The 11,913-nt window shown below is 36.5% G+C and overlaps 2 protein-coding genes across 3 annotated transcripts; both read right to left on the reverse strand.

Moving 5' to 3' along the window:
* Nucleotides 1-614: 614 nt before the first annotated feature.
* On the reverse strand, nucleotides 615-3,420 carry LOC120156544 (protein DETOXIFICATION 42-like). 2 transcript variants are annotated; one of them, XM_039167850.1, is made up of 12 exons: nucleotides 3,297-3,420; nucleotides 3,046-3,167; nucleotides 2,762-2,971; nucleotides 2,478-2,668; nucleotides 2,243-2,378; nucleotides 2,054-2,150; nucleotides 1,863-1,963; nucleotides 1,580-1,743; nucleotides 1,304-1,492; nucleotides 1,110-1,205; nucleotides 903-1,024; nucleotides 619-785 (listed from the first exon to the last, which is right to left on the reverse strand). In XM_039167850.1, exons 1-12 carry the CDS (start codon nucleotides 3,371-3,373, stop codon nucleotides 743-745), a joined length of 1,548 nt encoding a protein of 515 aa, XP_039023781.1. In that variant the 5' UTR covers nucleotides 3,374-3,420; the 3' UTR covers nucleotides 619-742. The 2 variants fall into 2 exon arrangements, with proteins under 2 accessions (XP_039023782.1, XP_039023781.1); XM_039167851.1 differs by lacking the exon at nucleotides 1,110-1,205 and having other exon boundaries at nucleotides 615-785.
* A 3,587-nt stretch (nucleotides 3,421-7,007) lies between these two features.
* Nucleotides 7,008-9,234, reverse strand: LOC120156545 (dicarboxylate transporter 1, chloroplastic-like). Its single transcript, XM_039167852.1, has 3 exons — nucleotides 8,901-9,234; nucleotides 7,721-7,942; nucleotides 7,008-7,429 (listed from the first exon to the last, which is right to left on the reverse strand). Exons 1-3 carry the CDS (start codon nucleotides 9,207-9,209, stop codon nucleotides 7,166-7,168), a joined length of 795 nt encoding a protein of 264 aa, XP_039023783.1. The 5' UTR covers nucleotides 9,210-9,234; the 3' UTR covers nucleotides 7,008-7,165.
* Nucleotides 9,235-11,913: the final 2,679 nt, after the last annotated feature.

The raw sequence follows: 11,913 nt of genomic DNA on the forward strand, positions 1-11,913 counted from the left end.
GTTATTCGCCTTTTTTACACTACTTGTTGCTGACTGACAATGGTGAACCAAAGTGTTATGATGAAGCAATGCAAGTGGAGTATTCAGTCAATTGGGAGTTTTCCATGAAAGATGATGGACAAATTGAAATTGTGTTCAACTTCAGTAACAAGATTAAAATGTTGCAGCATTAATCGAGGTGTGAAGACATATTAAAATCAATCTTTAAAGGAATATTGTTGAAATTCAAAACAGCCAACAATTCAAAGCAACCAACGGCTAATTAATTAGTTAAAGTTTGGCAGTTTTTTTGTTGAAAAATGGTAAAGGGAAAATTGCAATTAGTCTCTGAATTTTAAGGTATTTATAAGATTAGTCCTTAAGCTTAAACTATAAATACCTTAACCTATTTAGCTTCAAATCATCACAAATCATTTCTTTCTCCAAATACTAAAGAGTTTAAAGAGTTTCTTGTGAGTTACGAGTGTTTTGTAAACACCTGTAAATTTTCTCTCTTTAGTAAAAGATCTGCAGCAGTTCGAGACGTAGGCATAATTGACTGAATTATCAATTTCGGATATTATTTTTCCGCTTTTTATTCGTATTCTCACTAATTGATTATAGGAAAATTACTCGTTTAATTTCCCAATAATACAGATTTGGTAGCCCTTTATGTGCTTTCAAAGAATTCTCAACATTTCTAAATAATCAGAATCATACAAGAGCAAGACTTGAACAGGAAGTAAGCTCGTCCAAATTACATTCAGCTCCTGAGAAACTTCCAAGGCCCTGTTCCTGTCCCTATCCTGCAAATGCACCATCTAGTTTTCAGTTCGAATTCTTCGTATGTTACTCGGGCTCGGATTTGAGTGTTAAATGTAAATTGCAGGAGATCATTTTCATACTGAAAATGGAAAATTTACCTCCAAAATCCGGCCAAGGCTCGAAGGCTCATGTATATCGTCAGAGCGATCCAGAGTCCGATGAATCCATGACTGGAGGAGAGAAAACATAAACATACAATGCTGACAATTGCTACAAGAACCTGTTAAAAATCAACAAATGCTTCCCATTAGTGTCTTTGAAGCAAGTTCTTCATGTGTACAGAATAGAAATGATAATAGACTTGCCAAGGAGAAGGCAGAATATGCAAAGTCAGATGCTCCAAAGTTGACACCATCAAAAACAAATGCTAATGAATTGATGGGCTGAGTTGCAGCAACAAACTGAACAAAAACCCGAGATTTAACGAACATTAGTTCCCGATTTCAGATGATATTTTGTGTTGGAACCTAGACCTGTGGAAATTTGTTATATTACTTACTGGAATGCCTGTACCAATGAGGCGGAGGACATCGGCGTCTTTTGTAAATAGTTTTGCTCCGAAACTCAGTCCTCCCCCTAGAATGACTGCAAGTATCATCCCTAGAACCAATCCTAACTGCAATACTCGAGATGCGGTGGTTGTCGCCTTCTCGTAGTCCTTTTTTGCAAACGAACTTGCGAGTATTGCCTGAAAGTATGAGAAAGCAGTGGTCCAAAAAGGCAGAAGAGCAGCACGGATGCAGTCAAATTAAGATACAAAAGCAGTTGTTATTACCTGTCCAGCTACGGCCAACCCATCGGCAAGAAGAGAAGTCGCTAACCAAACCTGCAAGCATACTTGAAATGCAGCCATGGATGTCGATCCCAGCCTGGCAGCCATCGATGCTGACAGGGTGATGCAGAATGTAACGGCCATAACTCGTATTAACAATAGGAGACCTGAATTCGTACATATAAACAATAAGGGATGGTAATTCGATTGACTCAAAGTACAAAAACTCTGTGAATTGAAAACAATATTGATGTTGGAGACCTGATAGAAGTGAAATTAAAATTACCATTCTTCAGAAATCTACCAAAATGTAGATGCCTTAAACTAGGGGGTAAGAGGTCAACTTGGCTCATTAGCTTCCACAAGAGTATTACCGACATAAGGTACCTGCAATGTACCAAGACATTAACAGGCAATCAAATATCTATATATAGCATGATAAACCTATTGGTCGATGACGATTCGGATGTAACTCACTGAGATATCACATGAGCAATGGCTGCACCACTGACACCGAGACGGAAAACGAACATAAATATTGGGTCCAAAATAATGTTTGTTACATCTCCTGCAACTAAGTTTAGGAAGTGAACCATTTAAAATAGTCAGTAGATGTGCTAAAAAAAGATGGCGATGATATCGGAAAACTCTATTGGTAGCATATACCAGTGGCATATAAAGGAGTTTTAGTGTCTTTAAATCCTCGAAAGACACCTTGCATGGCTAACGAGAGAAGAACGGCAGGAGCACCTAGGGACCTTAATGTCAAGTACTGTTGTGCAGGGTTTAGCATGGGCGAGTCCTGCACAAAATCGACAAATCACATGCAACCAATATTAAGACATTGAACAAAAACAGAGGTTCAAGAGACTGTTCTTGTTGTCTCAATCTGAGTACTTACTGAACCGATTCCCATGAAGTTCAATAGAGGTTTCGCTCCGGAAATCAGAAATATGGCTTGGAGGAGACCAAGGATGCCGCCAATAACCAGTGCTGATGAAGCTGATGGGATATGCCTTCTTTCAGGTTCGAATTTATTAACATCAAAACTGCTTCCATGTGTTTTCGCCTGGTATGGACCGTCATTAGATTCTAGAAGACCAGAACACCAGCGAATTACTTAAGGTTCTCATGTTCAAACTTATAAATGAAAATGATCAGACCAAAAACTGCAATCATGCATACCTTTTCGTGGTATTAGCTCATTGTTTTCTGTATCTACACATGAACCTGTCTGCATGTAATCGCTTTCTCGAGCTTCGGAGCTCACTCTTCCGATCGTATCTTCCTCGGCCACAAATGACGTTGTGATGCTAACGAGAGGGAATATCGCAACTCTCGACACTTGATTGAACAAGGCAATAGAAACTCCTACAGCAGCGAGTTCAACAGAACCTACATGAACCAGAAGATAAGCCGTAAAGAAACTGCAGGCGTATTCGAGACGTAAAGAATGAAAAAAAAAATACCAATTTGGCCAATAAATGCAGTGTCAACAAGAGAAGCAATAGGGTCAGCTGTCAAAGCAAGCGCTGCAGGCAAAGCAATTTGTGCTATCTCCGATCCGAGCTCGTCGAGTTTAAAAACATGTCTGCTCATATAATTGCAGAATATCACACATTAATCCTTGGTTATTATCTGTTAAGGGAAACTTTTCAAAGAGATAAATAAGTCCGATTATAAGTGCATGAAAATGCAAAGCAATTTCTGGGAAACCTGCCTGATATCCTTGAGGAAAATGAAAACGGGAAATCTCATCTTAACACTAGATGGATATAGCTCATCTTCTCCGGTCATCTTCTTCGTAGAACCGATTCCCTCAGCCTGATTCTACCACCTAAAAGATGATAAATTGTTGAAAACCTGGGAGGGGGGAAGGAAATAATTTATAATAAATTAAACAACCCTAATCAGTTATATTGTTTACGCAGTTTTCCATAATAATAGAAAGAACCGTATATTGTTCTGCCTAATTCAACGTCCAGAAGAAACACCTTATTAATGTGAAACTGCCAAAAAGAATTTGGACTCTGAAAACCTCAAATGAGCAACGGTGTTCATCAACTCTCCACCTGAACATCTAATGATCCTCAGTGTCAAATAGACTTACAACAGGGGAAAAAAACTTGACCAACTAATTTAGAGGGATGTACGTCTGGTGGAGAAGAAGACACAGGTCTTGGAAAGAATTAGAATACTAGAAATCTTGTAAGTGGCAGTATCGGATTCAAGAAAAAGTAACATCCATTTGCATTAGAATCCTATACAATGGGCAAGTGCCCCAATGTTTCATGCAGAGAATTAATGAAAACACCCATTATTAAAGTGATAAGATCGTGTCAAATTATGCTGACGCATGCAAGGATCCTTTTTGCTTTAATCCCCTTGTTTGTTTCTGGTTTAGTGCTTTTGAGTCGGTGTTGTGCGATGAAAGTGAGGGAACCGTGAGCATAGAAATAGGTATGAAATAAATCTGTGACAAAAGTAGTAAAAGTAAGGGTAAATTGCATCTACTGTAATTTTATCGTCTAAGGTCACGAATAATCAAACAAAATTCTAACTCCATAATCATATATATTATACTGTTTTATTTATTATAAATATGTAAACATTTAATAAATTAATTATGATATTAAATAAATTTAAGGAATTTTATATTTTTATTTTCTATGAAAAAAACATCAGTTTATTAAGCCTCTCAATTAAAATTAAGTAAATTGGTATTAAAAAGGCTATATTTTTCTTAAATAAATTCAAAATAATTAATATTTTAAAATTTTATGTAATTTTCATTAACATAATAATAAATTAATCTTTAACGCGTATTACATTAATTTAATTTTAATTTTAAAAAATTCAACAACTTAAATATTTATTGAAATTGTACATTATTATTATTTATGCAAAGGTTAAAAATTGTCATGGGCCAGCATAGGTAGGGATGGGTATGAGTCGGGTCAGATCGGATTTTTGATCCACCCGACCCGAGAATAAAGGATCCTCCACCTGAGACCCAATCCGACCAAAACAAAATTGCACCCGACCCGACATATAACTTAGAAATTCGACCCGAAATAATAATAAAAATATTATTTTTTATTTAATAAAAACAGTGATTTAATTGAAAAAAATTATATATAGAGGTGTATTATTGTAATTATTCCTAAATATATAACATAAAATTATATTTTTTCGGGTCGGGTCGGGTCAAGTCGGGTATTTTTCACCCTAAACCCAAATCCGACCCGAACATCACACTTTAAAAAACCCGATCCCGATTTTTTTAAAAAAAATACTAGATCCAACCGGTCGGATCGAATCGGAACTCGTCGGATTCGGGTCCAATATCCATCCCTAAGCATAGGGGAGTCTTCTCAACTAACCATTTTTGTGAAAGATAAAATTCAATGATAGATGGCATCTCTTTCTTTCTAATTTATTTTGCAAACTAAGATTCCATAGTAGACCAAAATTGACCTTCACTGTTTCCTTTACAATCACTTTATATTCTTCTCTATTTTAAAAGATCACGTAATCTTAAAGGGGAGCATCTCTATTATTATTTATCTAACCCTTTATTTATTTATTTCATTTTTCAATTTTTTCAAAATAATATATATATATATATATATATATTTAAATTTTTACTAGGAAATGCAAGAACTGATATCACTTAAAATTTTTAAGAATTTTTTTATCACCATACCACTAACTTGTTTCATAAATAATTTGAGTACTAAAAACAAGAAGAAGAAAAAAAGGCATTTTAAAAAAGCATACTCGTTACCTTCAACTATCCACTTTACTTGAAAATACATTAATTCCCAGAGCGTGAACGAAGTGGAAACCACATATGCTACAACAATGATTTAATTAAGAAGTTGAGATTATAATTAGTGGTTTAATTTTACAAAAAAAAGTAATTATTGTTGATGCATAAAAGTTTAGGGTGATGGACGATGATAGTTCACGACATGAGATGATGGTAAGAGCTACTAATAATGGAGGGTTTTCTCTTCTCTTAAAATTTGGTGGGTATCATTTCTTGTAATCAAAAGGGCTTGACTTGGACCATGGTGTGGACCTCATTATTATAATTATGTAGGGTGACTGCAATGTATAGAGTATCTCATTGGATGATGTAATGAGGTCATTTGATGATAATAATTATAATATCTTTTTATAACATAATATTTTATTTATGGGTAAGCTACAAGTTTACCCACATTTGTTTCGATTTTATCTAGTTTGATCATCAATTTTAAAAAATCATTTTTAAGTTACTTATCGATTTGTTAAATTTTGATTATTGAGTTGTTAACTCTTTTTTACTTTGATATCGTGACATGATAAAATTTTTGTTAATTTCTAATTCACCTATAGATTTTAGATAATATATCAATTTGACCTAAAATTTTATCACAACCCCGTCATCGGTCACCATCTAACATCATCAAAACCACCATCAGTTGTCATTGTTGAGAGCAGTTGAACTCTAAAAATTTCAGTCCACTTTTTTTAACCTCCTGAACATGAATTATGTGTTCGTTTCACTGAAAAATATCTAGCTATAGACTTATATAGATCATTTTTACATCAAAGTATTTTCTAATGAAACATACATCAGACTCTTGTGCATAAGAGTGAAAAATGATGTATTGAAAACCTTGGGTTCCAACTGCTATTGACGACGACCATCATGATGGCCAACAATAGTGGTAAGTGGTGGTCCAATCTATTCCTGGGAAAGCAACCAACTTAGGTTTAGATTACAGATATGAAGATAATTTGAAAAGAATATATATATATAAAGCAAAAGTAGGATGTTCATGTTAGGCTATGAGGAATTCAAAAGTTTGTCAATAATGGTACATGCTGCATTCCACCAGCGCTTTGGATGATTAACGCCGACATCTCCTAATTCTGTCTTGCTAGTGCAGCGTCAACTACCATGGTCAGGTGACAAATAAGATTCGTAACAAATAAATTATTTAAAGTTTTATTTATTTATAAATTAAAAGATATTGAAGCATAAACATAATAAATTAGTAACAAATAAAATTCGTATAAAGAGGGGTATGATGGCTAATGCAAAGCGTGACACATGTAAGCATCATATATCTACAATATTACCTACGAATATCGATTTGTACGCCATTCATCGAGAAACTAGGGAAGTAGGAACACAAAAACTGTGCCAGTGCTTCAGATAATCATAAAACCAAAAATTCACATTCAAAACAATATTATCAAGTCAATAATCTTCCATATAAATGCATAATTTGTGGTAAAGACTTATTGGTTTGCTCTATTTTGTGGACCTCGAACTCAAATATATATATATATTCATTTTCCGACCCCCCCTCTAAACCCTGACATAAAAGATTATTTCTGAAAGGTAAAGACAAACCTGCTTTCGATGTGAAGAAGAAACTGCGATCTGCAAGGTTCGGTGAGATATTCTTCTACCTCAGTGTATTTGCAAATTTTATTACCACAAGCCGAGAGCCTTTCACCAGATGCCTCCTACTCCGAGCCAGATAATAAGATTCACGACCGATATCAGGAAACCATAACCCCACCACTTGGCTAGTGGTACATAGCCAGCCCCATAGAAAACGGGTGCAGATCCAATGCCATAATGAGTGATGCCACCCATAAGGTTGGAGAGGAATGATAGAACAAGGGCTCCCAAATACGATGGAGTGCCCAAAGCACTAGCCACGGACAAGAAGGCTGTAACATGACACCGAAATGAGCGGCTCCGCTGGCAAAGAAGTAATGCGAGTAGAAATATAGAAGAACCAGAATGCCAAATGACATTTGCCATGAAAGACCTAACCCACCAACAACCTGTAAAAAATAGCATAGGAAGATACTAAACTATTTAGTTATATTACAATGTAAAGCACAAGTATTTCAACATTTTGCATTCTTTTAAGAGAAGATATAAATTGCCAACTGTTTTCTGGTTTTTCATTTCGAGTAAAGCATGAACCATGAACTGATTCCAGCTATATTTCAGCACTGGATATAGATTACAGTGATGGTACTTAGGTGATCGGGTGATTCTGTATGAAGTAATAGTAACCGGCACATGACCGAAAGAAAATAAAGTAAGAGTAAAAGGAAAATGGAACAAACCTTAACAACAGTTTGACTAAACCATGCGATGAGACCATATTTGTTCAAATACCCAGCCATAGCAATGAGTGCAGTAAACCATGTAAGTGTATTGCATGCAACTGATTCAGCGAGACACTCCTTCCATGTGACTACCCCAGTCACAAGTAGGATAGATAACCCAAGAATGGCAGCAGTAACACCATCCACATTTAAAATCCCTCCAAAAATCCAGAGCCCCACCTAATGCAACAGAGGAAGGTATGTGAAAACTCATGGGAATATACAAGCTCTCGCATGTGTAGCTTTTACATTCATTGGTAGCAGCAGCCACTATTACTCATTCCATCGTATGCACAGTAAAGAGTTCCATCTAATGAGAGCACACAGAAATACAACCATAAATAGCATTAAAATTCTATTCATCAGTTTAGAGCAATCAAGATATTACTGAAGAATATAAAGGTGAATGCAATACAGAAAAGCCCAGTAGATTTCAGTTCCTGTACTGCTATACCAAGATCAAGGATTCAAATAAATAACGAGGCACCTACCGATTCTATCACAGGCACAATTCATTTCCAGCTAATGAAATTGAAGCACTGCTTTCTGCAAGGCAATCACAGTCTTGATATCGTGATGTCTGAATCCAGCTACATAACAAATGGAAAACCAGATAGATTGTAGTATTTCCTCAAAATCCTACATATAGCTAACAATCTTCAGAAGTATTCCATATTAATTAACCAAATTAATCTAGCCATATACTTTCGAAGAGTAGCTCTGCAAGGAAAGACGAGGTAAAAAGCAACTGAGACATGTGCCAGTTCCATAAGGTCAAGCTCGAAAACTATCTGTAGAATTCAACAAAACAAGTACCACAATCAACACCTAAAAGGCTAAAACTCGACATCTACATCGATAATTAAACTAGATTAACTACTGTAAACGAAGGCACAAAAATATGTATCTTCTCCCCAACTAAAATGTAGCTACAACCGTGATCACATACCAATATGGTCCCAGGTCCCCTACAATTATTTTTCCAATTCGACATTTCAACTTGATAGATTTGTGATAGCGGACAAAACATACTACCCAAGTTATATAGGCATTAGAAATAAACAAAACAAAATAACCATATTCATAATGAATCAAAGGGTAAAAGAAGTGTATCAATAGAGTATTAATAATATTATACCGTTAGAAGCAGAGTCCCAGCCATAATAATCTCATTCTTGGTCATCGGTCCCTTTTTCTCCAGCTTCTCCTTAGCTAGCCTTGGCGCATCGGGACTAGTCTTCACCGTTGGTGGATAAATAACGTACAAAATCAAAGGCACAACAAGCAACGAAACTAAACCCGGCACGATTGCCGCTTTAGCCCAATCCGTCCATCCAATCTGCTGTTTAATGGTATTGAAAGCTAAATTAGCACTTAAAGGATTCGCCGCCATTGCTGTTAAAAACATGGAAGAAGAAATAACGGAAGTCTGGAAACATGTCAGCATTAACCAGATCCTAATCTATTTTCCGTTCCGTCACCCACGTTGCTTCCACACGCTACACAGAGAGATTTGACTAAAGGGAGGAAAATTCCTCCTGCCCGTGCCGATACGGACGGAATTGCTGGCGCTAGTAATGCTTCGCTGAAGACTAAGCTGTAGCCTAAACCTAAAGAGGAGGATCCGAATAGGGAAACGAATTGGTAAGCTATTCTGTTACCAAGTCCAGTCTTGATGAAGCCGCGAGCGAAGAAGAAGGCGAGAGCAATGAGTGACAGTATTAAGAATCATTAATATTTGCTCGTTATTTCTTCGATTTTGTAGATTTATTATTGTTGATTTGATCGTGTTGGTTTATTTTCGTATAGGTCCTTACTTTCCAGAATTAATGATAAAACCGGTGAATTCTGCATTTTTATTATTATTTAGTCATGACTGGAGACATAGGCATGACTCTGGGCACGACGTGATCTGACGTGGTAGTTTCTAGAAGGTCCAGTCAGCACCGGTTTCTAGATAATTTCGTCTGCACGCCTTCTAGAATATTGACGAGCAGAGTTGCACTAGGAGACTAGTTTACGTTTGAATTTAAATTTAAAAACAATTATATTTTATATTATTTTATTATTTTCTTTGTTTATCATTTAGGCTTTGAGAGACTATAAATATCCATTTGGGGTAAGCCTAAACTCGTCATCCAGATTACATTCTTCTTTTCTCTCTTGTTTTATTTAAGCTTTTTCTTTTTATTTTTCAAAGTTTTTATTTCTTCTTTATTTTTCAAGTTTTATTTTTATGCTAAGTATGACTTTTGTCATGCTTAGTTAAGCTTTTCATAAGCCGAGAGCTGTCGCGATGATTCAATTTCAACGAGAAAATTGAAACGGTCCCTTAATATCTTCGGAATATCTCTCTCAATCTCTGCGCTTATTTTTCAAAATCAAAACAGTTTTCAAAATCAAAGATCGACTTTGGTCAAGAGGTTGTTGCGATTAAATGTGTGGGAGGAAGATTCGGCTTATAGAAAGCAAATTCGACTTCCTGGGAACATACTTGGCGAGATGGCTTCACCAAGAGGGAATTGAGACTGGAATTATCGTTTATTGAAGCAACAATCCGAGTTGGTCGCCACGAACTTAAACGGTAATTGATCTACGACAATTGATGTTGATAAAATCAATTCCCGAAGCCGGAATCAAAGGTTGCCTTGGGTATTCGGTATACAAGATAGAGTCATGAGGATAGTCCTTGTAGACAAAGTAACCGACGTGAATCCCGAAGAAAAAATCTTATTCGATGATTTAAAGGAAATTGAGTCAAAGCGAAGCTTGAGGCTATTTTTACCGTATTTATTCATAAACTTTATTCTCTTATTTTTTATTTAAATTACTTTTATTTATTTTTTCCATTTTAATCTCATATTACAAACCCTTTTTTTACTATTTTCGCCTGATTAGAACCATTCAAACATTAAATTGTGATTTTCTAAGTCCCTGAGGATTCGACCCTTATTTCTCTATACTACGTATTTCCTTTATTTATTGGTTGAGAATAAGGAATTTATTTTGACACCGAAACGACAGTTGTCAAATTGGCGCCGTTGCCGGGGACTTCGCCAAAGTTATTAATTTTTTTGTTTGCTTTTGATTTATGACCAAGACTAATCCGGGCACATTAGTGGAGTACAACCCGGAGATCGAAGCTGAAGCTAGGAGACTCCACGCACAGACACCTCGGGAAAGAAGGAGGCACCAAACAAATCCAGAAGAAGAATCAAACTCAGGTGAATTCGCTAATACAATTCCGATGGTCGAACCTACTATTCGAGAGTTAGCCGCGGCACCCACTGAACAAGGACCTATGTGCATTGATTTTCCCCAAGGCGAAACTCCGTACCAGTTGAAGACCGACCTTATTCATCTCCTCCCTACATTCCGCGGATTGCCAAACGAGAATCCACACCAACATCTCAAGAAATTTCACATGGTCTGCTCCAGCATGACACCACATGGAGTAACCGAGGACCAAATAAAACTTAGAATTTTTCCTTTTTCCTTAGCCGAATCGGCTAAGGAGTGGTTATTTTATCTACCTCCTAATTCTGTAACTACATGGGCTCACATGACTCGTCTTTTTCTTGACAGGTTTTTCCCTACGGCAAAAGTAAGTGAACTACGCAGAAGAATACTTGGAATAAAGCAGCTTGATGGAGAGTCACTCTACGACTACTGGGAGCGGTTTAAGAAGTTATGTTCTAGTTGCCCATAACATGAGTTAACCGAACAAACACTCCTTCAATACTTTTATGAAGGATTATCTCCCCTGAAAATGAAGATGATCGATGCAGCCAGCGGTGGAGCCTTGGTGAATATGACTCCTACTGAGGCAAGAGACTTAATATCGACGATGGCTGCAAATTCCCAACAGTTCCGCACAAATAATGAACCTTCTCGAAGGGTTCATGAGATAAGTTCATCTTCCTTAGAAAATAAAATAGACAAGTTAACTGAAGTCGTAAACTCTCTTATTGTAGGAAAGACAGGACAAAACCGATTATGTGGAATATGTGCACTACCTGATCATCCAACAGACGGTTGTCCATTGATTCAAGACGATGCAACACCTCAAGTCAACGCAGTCGGAAACTTTCCGGGAACTCCCCAAAGAGCTTATAATCCTTATGGTAATACATACAACCCAGGATGGAGGG

This window comes from Hibiscus syriacus, unplaced genomic scaffold (assembly GCF_006381635.1).
Source record: "Hibiscus syriacus cultivar Baekdansim isolate YM2019G1 unplaced genomic scaffold, ASM638163v2 tig00111231_pilon, whole genome shotgun sequence".
In the NCBI taxonomy this organism is placed as follows: Eukaryota; Viridiplantae; Streptophyta; class Magnoliopsida; order Malvales; family Malvaceae; genus Hibiscus; species Hibiscus syriacus.